The following is an 18,160-nucleotide window of genomic DNA, read 5'->3' on the forward strand; positions in this document are numbered from 1 at the left end:
ACTTTCAAGTGTAATTCTACGAGGTATTTCCGAGTGTAAATATATCTACGAGGCACTTTTAAGTGAATACAAGTGTATACTCGATGAGACTTGAGTATCATGCATTCCTATGATTATGTACTGGGTTATAAAATTAATTAAAGATATAGTACAATACCAAAAAAAAAACGATACAGTGAAGGTAACAATATAAGAAAAAGAAAACTACATAAAGAAAAACATATAAGAAGAAATAAACAGTACGAATTTAATTATATGTTCTTCAGTAAAAGGTCTACAAAAAGTTCGATTTAACATTGGACGATTATAAACAAAAAGTTGTATTATAGATTAAATTGTATATGAAATGAGTTGTACAAATCTTAATTAAATGAACTTATAGTATATTATATTGTTATAAGATGTTTAGTAATAATATATAAGTTACATATTATCGTTATGTGATTTAATAGGTATAAGTTAAATAGGTTGAATACGAAAGTAGATTTTATAATTAACAGTGGGTTATTTATATATATGTTAAACTAGAACGAAGAAAATATAATAAATAAAATATGGAATGTGCATAAAGTATCTTATTAAGAAGAAGTGGTAACTGTCATAGTAGGATAAGTTCTATATTAATTAGTATTTCTCATAATTATATAATGGATGTTTAATACAAATTGTGGTTAACTAAGGTTAAAAGATACTTAATTATCTTAAGGAAGTTTACGTTAAGAATGTGAAATTATGATAGTAGTCAGTGTGTGAGGTAGATAACAACCAAAAGAAATTCGTATTTAAAAAAGTCTAATTATAGAAGCTATAGATGTTTTATATATAGTGCTATAAAAAGGAAATTACACAAACTTTGCTCAAATAGGAAATTAAACCGCATAAGAAATGTAAAAAAGAAAGTTGAAATTGTGATAATATGCTAAATGATTATGTATGAATGCAGTAAATTATGTTATGAAGGTTAATTGATTAAAATTTTAAATTAGGCGCTTAAAATGGTGATATGAAATAGTATTAAATCGCTTAGTAGTTGAGCAAAATCGGATATAAATTGAAAATTAAAATATATCATTATGAATTTATGTGATTAAATAGTACGATAATAAATGATGAATTTGAAGATTTTAAAAGAAATAAAATTTTATCGACTTTTGAATATTAAATGTTATACAGTAACATGTGACATCCTTAACTTATATTTGGATTAAGAATACATGTAAGGGCGTTTTTATTATTTTTTATTTTCAAATGTTATGTTATGTATTGAAAAAAAATGTTGGAATGCATTATTGTTAACACTATCATCATTGATTTTGCATCAAGAAATGTTTAAAGGTATTTTTATAATAAATATTTATATGCTTAAATATATTTTTTGACATTTTTATATTGTAATGAATTATTATATCTTTAGTTTAATAAAAAAATTAATATAGATTTATATTATATATTTTTTAAATTTCTTTTAAAGTAAGGGTTTATTTTTTTATTTTAGTTATGAGCCAAAAAAAAATAATCAGGACCTCCTGACTAGCAATGTCCAAGGTCGCGTACTTAAGAACCAAGTACATTCAGAGACACTAGAAAATCATGCATAACTCAGAGCTCAAGTTCAGTTAGTTCATGTTTGCCTGAAAATTGTGAAAGGCACGAGCAGGGATATTATCATCGAACTCCCTCATCACATCCCAAGGTCCATCAACCAACCCGGCCGAGGACGATCGACAAAGGGAATTCACTGCAGCCAAATGACCAAGTGATGATATATATAGAAATTGTACAAAAATTGAAGTAATGTGCGGAGTTTCAGAGAAATGTTGTGAATTATATATGTCCATCAGCAAAACATGGTATTGACCACTGCTTTGCTCGACGATAGTCGTGACCGTTTCAATGACGGGTGCAAAAGATGTCGGTCGGGTCATTAGCAAATATAAACAATTACTGTAAGAACCAACTGTTTCGACTTTGAGATGTATCTATATAACAAGAATCAGCCAATGAACCAAGTAAAGCCAGGCACCTCCAAGGTGAAGTTGAGGAACGATGTCCCGGTATCATGCGAGCACCTCCTCGAATCCTTCATCATATCTCTCTTCGGTTTAGGAATTGAACACGTCTCGATTATGTGTTGATTCTCGAAAATATATGAGTCCGAGTACCGTCTTATAGTCCAAATAGAAAAACCAAATCAATGTAGAATGGAAAGAAGACACACTGGATGAACAATTAATGGATGAGTGACCCTGAAAGTAATTTTCTAAAATGTGAGCAGTAATATTATAATTTTTAATAGTCCAGTAACAAGAATAAAAATCTGAAGTGATTGTTTGTATAATTTACTCATTTTGAATTCTGAATCAGTGATTAAAATAATGGTTATTGTTATTAGAGATTATAAATTCGAATATAAACTACTATAATAGAATGATTTAATATTTATTGTTAAATAATTAATAGGGTAAAGTATAGTAATGGTCACTGAACATTTCTGAAACTTGCATTTAGGTCCCCCAACATTTAAAACTTGCAATACAGTCCCCCAACATTTATTCCGTTTGCAATATGGTCTCCCAACTTAAACCACAGTTAGAAAATTAGGATAAATTATATAAACGGTCATTGAACTTTTCAGTCACTTGAATTTCGGTCCCCCAACTTTTAAAACTTGCAAAACAGTCATCAATTTCATTCTAAACCCCAATTTCCAAAGTAATTCAATTTTATTCTAAACCCTAAATTCTAAAATACTTCAATTAAATTCTAAAATACTTCAATTTAAGGTAATATAGGCTTGAAGAAAGAGTTCAAGGCACAGACACAACGAATAAAAATATATTTATATAAATGTATATTTATATTTAGATGTATAAATAAAAAATATATTCATATATTATGTATGAATCATTTATATTTTTGAATATTTTATTTTTAATAAGAAATTAAAATTATTAATTATATTAGAAATACTCAACTTAAGATTATATATATAATCATGAATTATAAATATGAAAAATATAATTATTAAATTTAGTTTAAAAATATATAAATCTTAAATTTATTCTTTTAAAATATTGTATCAACTAATATTTAAAAAATATATTAAATCTATCAAACAATTTATCAAATATAATATTTTTATTGTAAAAATATAATATTTTCCCATCATTTATTGCTTTCAAATTTTTGCCGAAGTTCAAATCTCATTATTTCCATTTTACATTATATCTTTTTTTCTGGCATTGGTCATACTATTAGTATATGTATTATTGTATATCTCTTAACACAAACGATGGTGTTAGCTTAGTGGCTCCACCCTATATCTTTCATTTGCGTGACTCAGGTTTGAGTTTGCCCAAGACCCAAATTTTACTTCTTTGTAACTTAATTTTCTTCTAATTAGGAGGTGACATGTGTCACCAATAACACATATCATGATCATGTTTAACACATGTCAGATCCTGATTAAATGATTAATTTATTAAATTTATTTAATTTAGGACCAAATTGATAGCATATATAAATAATTAGGTGGTAACACGTGTCACCAATGACACGTGTCATGATCATGTGCTAACACATGTCAGATCCTAATTAAATGATTAATTTATTAATTTATTTAATTTAGGACCAAATTGATTATATAAATAATAAAGACTGAATGTATAATAATGTCAATTCCTTTTAACTGCCACATCATCATTTTTATCAATTGGTACGACTAGTGGCTTAGTTGAAACAGTTAAATAATTATGTGTATGATTGATAAATTTAAAAGATCGATGACAAAAGTAAAAAGGGCTAGATAGTTAAGTTGTCAACCGAGTAGTTTACACTTTTATTTATACGTCAAAATAACATTTTATAAATTTAAAATTCGAATTATTTTCAACCTCTTTTATATCCTAACTACTTTTTTTAATTAAAAAATTTCTTCAACAGATAAGAATTATACTATTATATTTATATAAAAAATATGTATCACATGAAATAAGATGAAATTAAATAATAATAACTTTGACATAATTGAATTTAATTTAAGTATTTTGGAATTTAGGGTTTAGAATAAAATTGAATTACTTTGGAAATTGGGGTTTAGAATGAAATTGATGATTGTTTTGCAAGTTTTAAAAGTTGGGGGACCTAAATTCAAGTGACTGAAAAGTTCAATGACCATTTATATAATTTATCCTAATTTTCTAACTGTGGTTTAAGTTGGGGACCATATTGTAAACGGAATAAATGTTGGGGGACTGTATTGCAAGTTTTAAATGTTGGGGACCTAAATGCAAGCTTCTGAAATGTTCAGTGACCATTACTATACTTTATCCTAATTAATATTACTAATAAAAAATTTGTTTTCTTCGTGAAGTTAATTTCCTTCCAAGGAGACCGAAGAGAGACTGGCTGGTAGCTAATCGTGTTCTTCGTTCTTCTTCCGCGACACCGTCTCCTTTAGGTAACAACACTACCATTTTCCTTTCCTTGATTTTCTTAATTTATCTTGTTTTATGGAATTTCTTATGCTGATTATAACTTAATCGAAATTTATCTTCAGCTTTTCCAATTTAATGATTTCTTTTATTTCCTACTTCAATCTGTAACTTCCATTATTTTCCTCCTCTGCTTCCAATTCTAGGGTTCCGATCGATACAAAATACGATATATTTATTACTAATCGATTATAGAAAAAAATTGGTGTCGTTCTTAAATGACGAGTGCGGGCGACGAGGAAGTCGATGCGGTGCTCAGCGACGTGGAGTCCGATGAGCCTGTACCGATCGTTATCAAAGATCAATCTCAAGAGGATGTATCGGTCGATAAATTCCGTGAAATTCTCGCTGAGCTTGATCGCGAGAAAGAAGCCCGACAAGCGGCGGAGAAATCTAAATCAGAACTTCAAGTTTCGTTTAATCGATTAAAAGCTTTGGCTCACGAGGCGATTAAGAAGCGAGACGAGTGTGGGAGTCAACGAGATGAAGCTCTCCGCGATAAAGAAGAAGCCTCGAAATCAAACGAGAACTTAACGGCGCAATTAGCGGAAGCTAATAGGATCAAAGAGGAGGTTATGAAACAAAGAGAAGATTTAGCGAAGCGATTGGAGGAAGCGTCCAAGGGAAAAGATGGATTGCGATCGGAGGTCGAGACCTCTGCACATATGCTTGTATCTGGTATCGAAAAAATTTCTGGAAAAGTTAATAGTTTCAAAAACTTCTCTGCCGGAGGATTGCCACGGTCACAAAAGTACACCGGTTTGCCCTCTGTTGCTTATGGAGTGATCAAAAGAACGAACGAGATTGTTGAAGAGCTTGTTAAACAGATCAAAACCACAACTAAATCTAGAAATGAAGCCAGAGAACAGATAGAGCAACGTAATTATGAAATTGCCATTGAAGTTTCTCAGCTTGAAGCCACAATAAGTGGGTTACGAGAAGAGGTGGCAAAGAAAACTAATATAATTGAAAATTTAGAGAAGAGTATAGCTGAAAAGGATGGGAAGATTATGGTGATTGAAAAAGAGATGTTGGAGAAGATTACTTCGGCAGAGGATGAACTAATGGAGTTGAGGAGCTTGACAAGTGAATATGATAATAAATTGAAAGATTGGCAAATGAAGATGGAGTTACAGAAGCCGTTACTGATCGAACAGTTGAATTTCGTTTCTAGAATTCATGAAATGATTTATGATGTCATTAAGATTGCTGATGCTGATAATATGGATCAATCAGATGTATCAGAATCCTTTTTTCTTCCACAAGAAACAGATTCAGAGGAAAATATACGTGCTTGTTTGGCAGGGATGGTGTCTATCTATGATTTAACCGGAATTCTTAATGGGAAAACAAAGGACCTAGTTGAGGAAAAAAATCGTGAAGTAAAGAGTTTGAACAGAACAGTTGCTCGTTTGATTAAGGAGAAAGAACATATTGGCTTCTTGCTTAGGAGTGCATTGTCCAGGAGGATGGTATCTGAAAATAAGTCCAAAACCAATGAGTTGTTTCAAACTGCTGAGAATGGTCTGAGAGAGGCTGGAATTGAATTCAAATTTAGTAAACATATTGGCGATGGAAATAAATCTGAAGATCTGGACTCAGACGAGGATGAAATATACACTCTGGTGAGATTTTTTCTGCTTTCATTGATTCGTTAGATGTACTATTTAAATTTGCATGGTTTCAAGGCCATGTCTTTCCTGTTGAGAATCTATGGTGCCATTCAACAGGCTGGTGCTTTAGAGAATATTGTCAAAACATCTCAGCTTGAGATCATCGAACTACAGCACTCTGTGGAGGGATTAAGGTACATGATATTTTGGACTCATGAAATTGCACACATTCAATATGTAAATCCTGCTTTTGTCTGGAATGATCAAAGGAACATTAGTAGTGAAATAGGTTAGTTTAACATACAGTTTTTCTGCATGAACTGAACTCTGTACTGTTTTAATGTATTAAGGGCAGAGTCTAGTGTACTTAAAGAACATGTGGAAGCTCAAGCCAAGGAGCTCAACCAAAGATTGTGTCGTATAGAGGATCTTGAAGAGAAGGAGAGATTAGCAAATGAAAGTGTAAGTTAACATTGCCTTTTCTTACAGTCAGCTGGCTTAATATTAGGTCCCATTGTCTCAGAGTACAGTTTTCAGATTCTTAGGTTGATTTTTGGGGTTAGAAGTTAGTAAGCTGCATTCATGCTTCCTTGTGTACATGTAATGCTGAATTAACTAATTCATGTGAAGGTTGAAGGACTTATGATGGATATTGCTGCTGCGGAGGAAGAAATAACGAGATGGAAATCAGCAGCTGAGCAGGAGGCTGCTGCAGGAAGAGCTGTAGAACAAGAGTTCTTAGCACAGGTTTGTTCTCTAAGATGCTCCTGGTCTTTTAATATATATTATAGATCTGTTTTAGTGAACTGTTATTGAAGGTCTTTGTGGTGGCAGCTTACTTTTGTGTAATAATCATCTTGAAGTTCTGCTGGAATGGTATTTACAATTTAGCCGAAGAATCTGGGGTTATTTCGATCTTAATACATAACAGATAGACAAGAACAAAAGCAATTAATGTTAAAGAATAATATGCCACAAGAATAGAAATTTATTGTCAAGCATGTTTGGATTGTAAAATGAGATTAAAACAAAAATTTCCATTTTCATATTTGAAAGGGAAGCACTTGTTTTCTGGACATAGAGTATGTGACAATATGTTTGGATAACTTAAAGTTGTAAAACATTTACATAGGGCATAAGCTGGAGAAACTGACAAAAAAAGAGCTTAAAAGAGATTTTTTTCGTTTCTTTTTGAGGATGATGTTTAATAAGAAGAATTATCAAATCAACCAACCTGATGACTAATTGCATTTCAGGAAATTATTTAATTTTTTGTTATCCTTGAACAAAGAAGGTATTATGAAAACATGGATGTCAAGTATGTCCATTGAAATTTAGGATTGGAACTGGTGAACAGATCTAGGTTCTACTATATCGTTAACAGTGAGGGAAGTAGTTATAATATAAATTAACTCATTTTTTCCTCTTTTTCTTCTTTTTTCATTTAAAAATTGAGCAAAAATTTGGAAATATTTTAAAAGCATTAAGTTGTGCTAGTTATTTGATGTTCGTGAGGCTTTTATCTTAGTCAATTTCTCATTACAGAATATCCTGTATTTGCTCCTAATTATCATGGTTTAATAAATATCCACAGCTATCAGCAATTAAACTGGAGCTTGAAGAGGCAAAGCAAGCCATGTTGGAATCAGAGAAGAAACTAAAATTCAAAGAAGAAACTGCTGCTGCTGCCATGGCAGCAAGAGATGCAGCTGAGAAATCATTGAGGCTGGCAGATATGAGGGCGACTAGGCTGAGGGAAAGAGTAGAGGAGCTTAGCCGTCAGCTAGAAGAGTTCGAAGCACAAGAAGACTCAAGGAGTCGGAATCGATCGAGATATGTTTGTTGGCCATGGCAATGGCTTGGGCTGGATTTTGTTGGGTTTCGTAAACCAGATATGCCACAGCGGAGTTCAAATGAAATGGAGCTTTCTGAACCACTTTTATGATATACTTTACTCTTTGTACTGTGTAAAATCAGTTCATAGTAACTTCATTTTTCAAAGCCCCTTCATTTGCAATGTTTTTTTTTTCAGTTTTATAAATTTGACATGGCAAATCAATGATATCCTAGAGTTGAATCTTTCTTGTTCATACTTCCATGGCTACCGTCTTTTAATCAAGCTAATATATATGTAAGTATGTAACTATTTTGGTTTCCTTTTTCAAATCTGTTTTCTTATTAATATCGTTGTTGGATTTTACCCTTTTTCATTTCTTTCCCCTCTTTTATCCCTCTCTATGGCTTTGATCATCGTTGAAAGATGCAATTTTGCTGTTCATTTCTAACCATTTGGACAGGTGAGTAAGAGCAACTGATTAACTCACAGTCACAATAGCTGTTTTCCGGTGTGGCAAGTAGGAAGTGGAACATAATCGTCTCTCTACAGGGAGAGAGACATTGGTGAATTCTCAGATGAACAAATGACACAATGGAGTTCTTCACTCTCAAGGTACTTTCCGGTGCTTTTTCTTAATGGTCTTTCATTCTCAAGGTACTCTCTCTTATGACAATAGATGTTTGAAAGATGATGCAGCTCCTACTTTTTCTCGTGTTACATGTTCTTCCTCATGGGAGTCTGCATTTTGTCATTCTACAATGTTATCAGGACTCGAGTATAGGATATATGTTTGTTTTCTTGTAGAAAATTTGGATGATTTCCATACTTGTGTTTGACTATGCATTAGTATTTGTATTTTAAGAAAAATAAAGATTCCGTGAAACAGCTAACCCGACTTGCTTAGACAAATGAAAAGTTTTTCATAGATTCGCTTTCGGTGTTTTATAATTAGACTTGTATGTAGTTTTGAGATGCGGTTGAGATTTTTCAGAGTTATACATATACGAATATATGTTGTAATCCTCAGTGTGGCTACTGCCTTATATCTGCCATCCCCCTATCACCACGGTAATGTTAATTAACCTCTTCACTTTGATCAGCTGATTGAAAACCCAGATATTGGTCTGGATTCTTTTAATGATTATAAAAATCATTTCAAATGGACATGTAGATAGATATATTTTGCAATCCATTATTTTGATTCAATAATCATACAATTCGAAAATCATAAAATCATGTTTTTCGGCAATGCCTTATCTCATCATCTTCCCAGGTGTTATACTTGGTAGGCATCAGCATAAGTCTGTTTTTTCACCAACTGTTAAACTTACTTTCTCTTCCACATCAATGTCCATCCCACTCGGTACTTTCCAGTCAAAAAAAAGTAGAGCAGATTTGCCAGTGCCAACTCTAAAACAGCCATTCCCATGTTCATTCCAGGGCAAATCTTCGACCAGCACCGAACGGCAATAGCTCGAAATGTTGCCCCTTGAAATCAATCTGATCATCAAGGAACCTTTCGGGAACGCAGAAATCAGGATCTCGTCCGATTGCCCAAGCATTCACTGCGATTCTATTTTCGGGTATATAACATAATCCCCAATCTTTATTTGGGATGCAGTCTCTCTTGGAAGAAGAAGTACAGATGGGAGATGTAATCTGAAGGTTTCTTTAATGATCATCTTGAGGTATTTAAGCTCACTGACATCATTTTCTGTTAGTTTTGCATTCTTCTCTACGCGAGTTCTGATCTCATTTTGTGCTTTCTTCATTGCCGTTGGCTTCCTTGCTAGTTCGGTCATTGCCCAGATCATGGTAATTGCACTCGTGTTAATTCCAGCTACGAATATATCCTGATAAACATATATAGTTATTAGGAGTGAAAAAAACAAACAATATGATATTAACTCGAAGTAAGATGCGTGCAATAGTCTTGTTTATCTCTAATAATAATTCACTGTAAAAATCACAAAAAGTATAAGAAAAATCCTATAACATTCGACGATCACCACTGAACACTACTAATAATGAACATTGATGTTAATTTATAAAAAAATAAAAAATAAAAATATTTATCATATAACTTTAAATTAGTTAAAATTTTAAAGATAAATTATTTAAATAAAATATTAATTACTTTATTTTTCATAATTTTTTAACAATAATTTAAGGTAAAATTTTATTTTATTTATATTTAAATTAAAAAATATTTTATTTTTATTATATCTAATTATTGTTAAAAAATATTATAGAGAATAATTTAATTAATATTTTATTTTAAATAATTTAACTTTAAATTTTTAACTAATTTATAATTATATATTGAATGCTTTAGAATTTTAAATTTTTATAAATTAAATTAATGGTGCTCAGCGGTGTTCAGTAGTGCTCATCGAGCGTAATAGAGTGTGACAGACTCATCCAAAGTATAAATATATAATATCTTATATATCCTAAAATTTAGTATCTATACAAAATTATGGAATATTCCAAATCACTTATATTAATTTTTTATAAAATTCATATATGTATTGGAAACCCCAATAGTTGTAGAGATTACAAAAGAATTTGAGTCAAGTTGATGGAAATAAATTATAGTTAACGACTCATCTCTTCTAATGTGGGTAGAGAGCCGTAGCCTGTGAAAAAAAAATAATCGTTAATCGATAATTTCCTGTGAGAAATTTTGTGTATATAATAGAATGTTTGACCTCTTTCTCAATCTTGGTTTAGAGATATTTATAGTGATCCTTGGTGGTGTCAACACAAAAATAATTATAGTCATTTGTAGGCTAATGTGCTAAGTAGATTTTAGTTAGATCTTGAGTTTCGATCTAGTAAATCACATGCACATATTAAAAGACTTATCTATACATGGTTAATTCAAAGCCTTGTATCTAGAAAATATGGTTTTTTTTTTTAAATTTCAATAAATGGAAAAATGTCTTCGAGGATCTGGATTAGCGAAAAATCGATGATTTTCGAAGGTTATCTTCATAATTATAACAAATCAATATTTAACCATAATGATGAAATTGGACTTGGTCACAGGATTTACACAGAAAATGTTGCCCAAAATAAAAAACAAAAAAGTCCGGTTACTTACCATAAGGATTGCCTTTATGTGATCTTTAGTAAGATGGATAGCACTGTCCTCCGTTTGATCTTTCTCCATTCTCAGCTGTACATTGACAATGCTATCTTCATCATGCATGCTCATTCGGGATTCGAGATGATCATCGATAACCTGCCGCAAAACAGCATCGAGTTCACGGAAGCTATTTTCAAGCCTTTTATGGAAACCAGTAAACCAGTCAACCACTTTCCCCGCATACGGGAGGAAATCCGAAGCGCAAAAGCTCCCCAACATATTTTCAGCCTCAAATACTATTTTTTGTAGCTTATCGTTATCAAGTCCACTCCCCTGAAATCTTTTCCCGAAAGCAGTTCTAAAGATTACGCTAGCGGTGAGCGAAAAGGAAGCATTACTGAGATCGACTGCATTAGCCAATAGCCAATGCAACAGACTCGGAGATCGACCTCTTCTTCCCTGACAGATTGAAACGATTGCACCCTTTTCATGCTGAAAAGCTCAGCGACACATTGTTTTCGCATCTGTTTCCGGTAACGTCCGTAGGGTGCGAAAGCAATGTCCTGGAAATTGTAAGTGAGCCTTTTGGGACCAGTTAATGGAAGTCGGCTGCAAACATCCAGAATCGTGTGTTTTCAATGCCGCTTTCGCAGTTTCGGACGACGATAAGACGACAGTCGGCGTCAAACCGAGCTGAAGAAGCATGACGGGGCCGTATTTCTTGGAGAGCTCCCCTGTGAAGCGATGTGGGAATGGCCCGAGTTGATGCAAGTTACCTAAAATGGGAAACTTGGGAGGGCTCGGAGGAAGATTACACTTTCGTGGTTAACTTCTTTATGATCAGCCATAACGAAGAGAGCAATAAGAGAAAGGGAATCAGCGACATTGTTGTTGAGAATCGGCGAATGAAGAAGACTGCAAATAAGGAGTTTGATTTTCTTTTCTCACTGCAAATGATTTTCTTAATGATTATTGCACATTGGTTGTTGTGCCAATGTTAGCATTCAATGACTCGGTGAGGCAAATAATCAAATTGATAATTTAAAAAAAAATGAAAGTTTAGGTATTAAAATAGACTAAAATTGACAATTTAGGTATTAAATACATTAAAATTTTAACAGATGATATTAAAATGAAACAAAAACTAAACATTAAATATTGTTTTGAAAACAATTGAAAGTTTACGTACTAAAGCGGATCAAAGTTAATCATTTAGGTAGTAAACTCGAATTTACCCAAATATTATTGCGGGCTACAAAATCTTCCCCAAACTCGCGCACTCTTCTTCTCCACCCAAAAATGAAGCAGATGAACCTCATCAGAACAATTAAATAATCATCAATCTCGGGCACCAATCGGTGAAGATTTCTTCTTTAATTTGGGAAAAAATATGAAATGGATTCTTCAATTGTTCTTGTTTCGAGAAAGTGCAAAACTAATTCCCAGCTATTATTACCAATGAATTTCGAACCAAAAAAATAAAACACAAACAATCGGTTCTGCCTCAGCGTTTGGTCTTGCATCTCTTATCTCGTAGGACACCCGTGGGTGGACTGGACACCAGTATCCCACATTGGCCGTGCAACCAATACGAATATTTCAAGAAACTTCCCAGATTGGATCGAGCTCTAAACATCCCCTTCACCGTGAAAATGACTCGGTTGTTCTCGATCTGCTTCTGAAGCAGCATGCTCTCTTTCATCGACAGCTTAACCTGACTGCTCACCATGTGAATATTCGCAAACCTCGACTGCCCCCTTGCCGCTGAGAACGGTTCAATGTATTGGGTGGCGATCAGTGTGTTCTCGAAGAAAAGATTGAGGTACATGTAACTGAAATCCACGCTCACTTTCTTGTTTGGATTTGTGAAGTTGGCCAGCACGGTTAGATCGGCATTCAGCAGGTATCCCATGTCGAGATAGGCCGCATTCAAGGTGACGCTGTTGACGTCGAAATACGGGATACGTGGTCGGAAGACGAGGTAGACTATGAGGACAATTAGGCCTCCGATTATGATGAAGAGCCAGAATATTATGCAGAAAGCTGCTGCGAACCATGTATGAGCTTTGGTTCGACGGTCTTTTGGGAGAAAAAGACGAGAGTGGGGGCGTAGCTCTTGGGGTCGCTGATCCTTGTGCTCTGGTATTGTTATGCCTGGACTAGGGTGGTGGTCCGAGCTTTCGTGCTGTGGCCTGATCAATGATGCTCGAGGATGTTGGTCTTGAAGCTGCGGTTGCATGACGACTTCCTTGCGTGGCCGATGTTTCTCCTTTTTTGGCTTCGGACCACTAGCCCTTGTGGTTGGCGGCACCCACATTTCAAGTGGCTGCCTTTGTTGACCTTGATGAGGTTGTGGATGTGGTTGGAGGTGTTGGTCATCGTGATGTGCCGGCGGCACCCATACATGTAATGGCTGGTGAGGCCATTGGCCTTCACGACGTGGTTCCGGTGGAGATGGACCAATTGGCTGCGGGCGTTCCTCTTGAGGTTGTATCTGCCGAGGCTGTTGGTCTTGATGTCCAAGTGGCTGCAGATGTTCCTCTTGAGGTTGTCTCTCCTGCGGCTGTTGATCTCGAGGTCCAAGTGGCAGGACACGCTCCTCTTGGGGTTGTCTTTGCTGTTGGTCTCGACGACCACGAGACGGCATACGTTGGGCATGACCACGTCGCGGCAACAAAGAAGGGGGTAGAAACTGACGCTGCTCTGGTGTTAATTCTTCAGGATCGATGAAATGTGGGTTGGTTTCGACATGCTGATGAGCCATTGTAGAGTATTATGGAAGACAATGAGCGGAAATGAAAGATAAGAGCAAAGGGAAAATCAGACGAGTTGATAAAGCCAAAGGGGATGACTTGAAGGGAAATTCATATAGGAGAAGGATTCATGTAAAGGCAAAGAATCAAACATAAACTGAGTAAGGGAGGCAAGTAATAATTATTGATTCCTTTTCTTTAGAACTTTTCCCTTTTCCTAAAATGAACTGTCAGCTAAAACTATACCTTTCTAGTCTCTCCCTACTGAGTTCTTAAGCGAGGCATGAATTGATTTGTTTTCGGGCAATGGCCAAAACCTTTCAACTTTGTTTTTTCCTTATTACTAATTGTTTTTTCTTTTCGAGGCACCTGCAGTTTTTTCTCTCTGGATTTTCAATACGAAAAGGCAACATTAACTCGAAGCAAGGCCTTTGTCAATTAGTAAATTCTTTCAGGATCATTAGATGCAGAATGTACAATTTAGATGGTAGAAACAGAGACGTACCAAAATTATCATTTTCCTAAGGCAATCAGAATGTACAATATCATAAGTTGGAGCTTAACCTTGAACGATGCTCTCAAGTGGCTGAAAACAATCAGCAAGAGTTACACGTTAACAACCTTTGCGGCATGCTTAGTGCATTAAAGATTAGGGCTGTAAATGAGACGAGACATATCAAAAGCTACTCGAGATCGACTCGATCAAGGCTCGATAAATACTCGAATCGAATAGACTCGACTCGAGCTCGACTCGAGTTCTTAACGAGCATAAACGAGCTACTCGATATTCGACTCGAAAAGCTCGTGAGCAGCTCGAAAAATGTTATATTATAATTTTAGATTTTTTAAAATTACATTATTAAAAATATATTAAAAATACACTATTGATAATTATAAAATTTTAAAATATATTAAAAATTCTATAATACAACTACCTCAAATTTTAATTAATGTCCTTGCAGTAAACCCTAAACTCTAAATCTTAAACCATAAATCTTATACTCTAAACTATAAACCATAAACCCTAAATTATACTTGCCTCATAAATCGATATCAAGTCGATTAATTAATGTCTTTATAAAAAACCCTAAACCCTAAACTAAACCATAAACCCTAAAACCAAATCTGATTATGTGATAGGGGTTAAATTATGCACTTGAAGGCAACATACAAATTATGAAAAATGATGTTATGTGACTCCTAAATAAATCAATCGCATACTTATACATGAACATATCAACATGCAAAATAAATATACACAACTAATTAAAGAAAACAATCCTAAACATGGACTAAATTAAGCGAAATCTAAATGTGAGGACTAATTTAAGCTAAATATACTAACTTTAGAATGATGATTAAATTCACGTAAATGTAAAATTAAACTTACAAAATTGAATTAAACCAATGACTTAAATACAAAATGTGCATAAACTATAGGGTCTTATATGTAATTGATCCTATTCGGTTTAAGCTAAAATAATATGGAAAATAACATAAATGACACCTGAACATTTAAAACAAATAAGAAAATTTAAACAAATGTGATTGAAATACAAAAATTAAAATATAACATACCAAACTATAAATTTATTAAACATGCATATACATGTTTATAACATACCAAACTAGAATTAATGGATCTAAAACATATGCCCTTAGATTAACAATTACCTTCAGAACATCACTGGAACAGAACTGGATGTGACTTCTCCTCCAGCCTGGTTTATAACTTGACACCACATTTTCTCAAATTCCTTTTGAGGCAGTGCCATCTAGGGGCCAAAAATAGTGAACCTGTATATGCAAAATCTAACTTCAATCACTAACTATTAGAAGAAAAAAATTCAACCACTAAATAGATTTTCAGGTTGCTTTAAAGCGGGAAAACAGATTGATTATAGACAATTAGGAATACAGAACGAAAACATTGTTCATCTCAACTAACGAAAGGAAAACAGAATTAAAATCACCTTATCTATAGACCTGTTTGCTAGTTGTCGGCGATAATCAATCTCACTTCCAACCAAAATAATCTCACAGTGTTTTTCCAACTTATCAACTAATTTTAGGAAGATCTCTCGTTGCATACCATCATGTATAAGAAAATTATAAAGAGGGCGAAAAGCCTCATTAATTGTTAACTACGGAATAATTGAAGTCATACACATCAATTGACTCGAAAGGAATTGATTTTTCTGAAAAAGACCTGATTTAAATCATTTGGAGCCCGATTACTAGTAGAAACTAGAACAGTTTCCAGTACTGAGTAATCTGCTTAAAATTCCAGATAAGGCAACGATAGCAAAAACATCAACAGTCTGTAACAGAAAACAAGACACCTCAAGATATAACACGAGTTGCACATTCTGAAAGTGATACGGGTGGTGGTGGTCACAGAGGAGGTAGGCATTTGGGTTGGGAAACTTGCCACTGCTGTTGCAGTTGGAGGTGTCTTGGCAGGTGAAACTTTCTCCGTGGTATTAGTAACCACTGGCTTCGCTGCTGGAGAAGATGCCAAGAAAGAAGTTGCTGCTGTTTTTGCAGGAGAAGTAGTTGGCACGGTCTTCTCCGTTTGGTGCCACCGATCTTGATGGTGGTATCCCTTGATCTTGATGATGATGATGTTGATGTTGATGTTGCTGTGTTGGAGGCTTCAATGAAGCTTGTTTAGCAGTCTCCGATGAACAGGTGTTGAAGAGGGTGCAGAGAGAAGAGTGAAGTCCCACACACAGCATGTGGCCTTATATCCCACGTCTTTAAGATAGAAGCAAGTGCTCCACAAGTTATCCTATAAATTAAAGCTCAAACTCAATAGTTTAATTTACTGAGCCACATGGTGAGCACTTGAGCTTGAATTGAGTTCGAGTCTTGAACTTGAATGAGCTCTTGAATTTTTTTGAGTTTGAGTTTTTTCGAGTTTGAGTCGAGTTTTAATATTTTCTTTCGAGTTCGAGTTGAGCTTAAAAATTTTAGACTCTCGAGTTTTTGAGTTGAGTCGAGTTTACATTTAAAATTTTCAAATTTGAGTCAGGGCCACCTTGACATGTAGACTGTCAAGCATCACCTGCTGAAATATTGAAGCTCGTCTTTAATTTTATAATCCTCTTGGATACCTGGACTAAGATGGTAGCAAATTAGGCTCAATAGAAGATTCATTTAAATTTGTGTGTTAATTATAGTTATTCCATACTTCTATTGGTGCACTGAATGAAAGAGATACCTTATCTGAATTCTCGGCTCAGTTTTGGCCTCCCATTTCAATTGAAAACTGCTACATCATTTTGATATCCCTCCAAGGCCCAGTTGACATCTGCAAGAGTCATTTAATAAATTCTTCATAACTAAAATATATGATAGGATGAATAACATGCAATGGAAATAAAACAAAAGTATTTTTTTTTTTAACTTTTATGAGCTTTCGTGAGTTTTCAAATTGATACGAACTGTTTCAAAATTTTTGAACTAAATCAAACTTAATAATACTCAAACTCGACTTAACACTTTTACGGCCCTAATTTATTGAAGGAGATTCGTATGAAGGGGCGTTCACGAATCGGGGGGCCTAATTTATTGGCTTCATTTCATGTACAATTTTAGGCTTACTAGGTTACTTGCTTTGGGCCATTATTTCTGCTTTTTTTATATAAGAGCACAGTTAGCCAGATGTGATTTGATATCTTATTTCAGTCATAAAAAATTTTAAAATTTAATCTTGAAATTATTCGTGTTTTTGGTTATTTCATAACCTGCAAACAATATTAAAAAGATACGGTATCGTTTTTGAAGAATTAAAATAACGTCATCTTGAATCTATATAGAACTTAATTTTTTTTTTATTTTTTTTTATTTTTCTTTCAAAATATCCAGATTTTGATCATCGCTTGCTGTGATAGAGATAAAGATGTATTATTTTCCGCTCCAAAAGAATAATTGAGATCTTCAAAGAAAAGTTCCAAATCTTAATCTTTTTTTCTCTCACCGATCACTGCCTAATGTTTACTCATCTTCTTTTGTGCCATTTTTTTTTTTTTTGCATTTGTGCCCTTTTGTTTGTTTGTTCTTATAATGTTTTATTGATATCTATTTTGGGTTTTATATTGTTAACCTGTTTTTTCACCTAAAATTTGATATTAAAATAAGATTTCGTTTTCATTTTAATCATTGATGATTGGTTTCCATTAATAACATGTGTTATCATACAATAATAACTCATGTCATCACCTAATCAATTTAGAATAAAATCAAAATAAAATTTGGGTAAAAGGGAAAATTCTATAACGCTTGACGAACACCGATGAACATCATTAACGATGAGTATAATTAATTTAATTTATAAAAATTTAAATTCTAAATGGCTCAACAAATAATTA

The 18,160-nt window shown here is 33.7% G+C and overlaps 2 protein-coding genes and 1 pseudogene across 3 annotated transcripts; 1 reads left to right on the forward strand and 2 right to left on the reverse strand.

Annotated features, from left to right (window-relative positions):
* The first annotated feature begins 4,371 nt into the window (after positions 1-4,371).
* LOC120125163 (paramyosin-like) lies at positions 4,372-8,130 on the forward strand. 2 transcript variants are annotated; one of them, XM_039143659.1, is made up of 6 exons: positions 4,372-4,459; positions 4,640-6,118; positions 6,224-6,300; positions 6,457-6,568; positions 6,737-6,853; positions 7,701-8,051. In XM_039143659.1, exons 2-6 carry the CDS (start codon positions 4,712-4,714, stop codon positions 8,049-8,051), a joined length of 2,064 nt encoding a protein of 687 aa, XP_038999590.1. In that variant the 5' UTR covers positions 4,372-4,459; positions 4,640-4,711. The 2 variants fall into 2 exon arrangements, with proteins under 2 accessions (XP_038999590.1, XP_038999591.1); XM_039143660.1 differs by lacking the exon at positions 4,372-4,459 and having other exon boundaries at positions 4,712-6,118; positions 7,701-8,130.
* A 1,035-nt stretch (positions 8,131-9,165) lies between these two features.
* On the reverse strand, positions 9,166-11,920 carry LOC120125065 (annotated as a pseudogene).
* Positions 11,921-12,482: 562 nt separating this feature from the next.
* On the reverse strand, positions 12,483-13,924 carry LOC120125096 (NDR1/HIN1-like protein 6). Its single transcript, XM_039143583.1, has one exon. It carries the CDS (start codon positions 13,796-13,798, stop codon positions 12,539-12,541), a length of 1,260 nt encoding a protein of 419 aa, XP_038999514.1. The 5' UTR covers positions 13,799-13,924; the 3' UTR covers positions 12,483-12,538.
* Between the last annotated feature and the right edge of the window lie 4,236 nt (positions 13,925-18,160).

Source organism: Hibiscus syriacus, unplaced genomic scaffold, assembly GCF_006381635.1.
Source record: "Hibiscus syriacus cultivar Baekdansim isolate YM2019G1 unplaced genomic scaffold, ASM638163v2 tig00110429_pilon, whole genome shotgun sequence".
Classification (NCBI taxonomy): Eukaryota; Viridiplantae; Streptophyta; class Magnoliopsida; order Malvales; family Malvaceae; genus Hibiscus; species Hibiscus syriacus.